The sequence below is a fragment of the Penaeus monodon genome, chromosome 33 (assembly GCF_015228065.2).
Source record: "Penaeus monodon isolate SGIC_2016 chromosome 33, NSTDA_Pmon_1, whole genome shotgun sequence".
NCBI lineage: Eukaryota > Metazoa > Arthropoda > Malacostraca > Decapoda > Penaeidae > Penaeus > Penaeus monodon.
In genome coordinates this window covers 21,435,599-21,435,889 of record NC_051418.1, presented here as the reverse complement: position 1 = coordinate 21,435,889, position 291 = coordinate 21,435,599, and the positions used below count along the sequence as shown (strand labels likewise).

Here is a 291-nt window from a genome sequence, read left to right as displayed (position 1 = left end):
TAAATTAAAAAGTAATAAATCAGTCTACATATGCTTATATACAAACTACATTACTAATTATCTCTCAACAGAAAATTTACAGCTATTTCTATGTTTGCCAAAGACAAACCTCTCTGCCATGTGATGGTAGCTGGATCAATATTCAGCCGTACAAACTTTGTTATTTCCTCCTCTGTCAGTTTGTCTGGGTTGGTTTCTACAATGCCCAGCTTCTTCAGGCGATTCAGCTGTATAATATATGTTGAGTAGTTTTTTCTTCTCACATTACAAATGAAAAACTTTCAGTATTTT

General features: G+C 33.0%; 1 protein-coding gene across 1 annotated transcript in view; it reads right to left on the bottom strand.

Moving 5' to 3' along the window:
- Positions 1-291, bottom strand: part of LOC119594135 (monofunctional C1-tetrahydrofolate synthase, mitochondrial-like) — a 2,858-nt gene that overhangs the window by 205 nt on the left and 2,362 nt on the right. Inside the window, exon 4 of the mRNA XM_037943201.1 lies at positions 110-227. Coding sequence (XP_037799129.1) covers positions 110-227 — 118 coding nt within the window. The remainder of the gene's footprint in view (positions 1-109; positions 228-291) is intronic.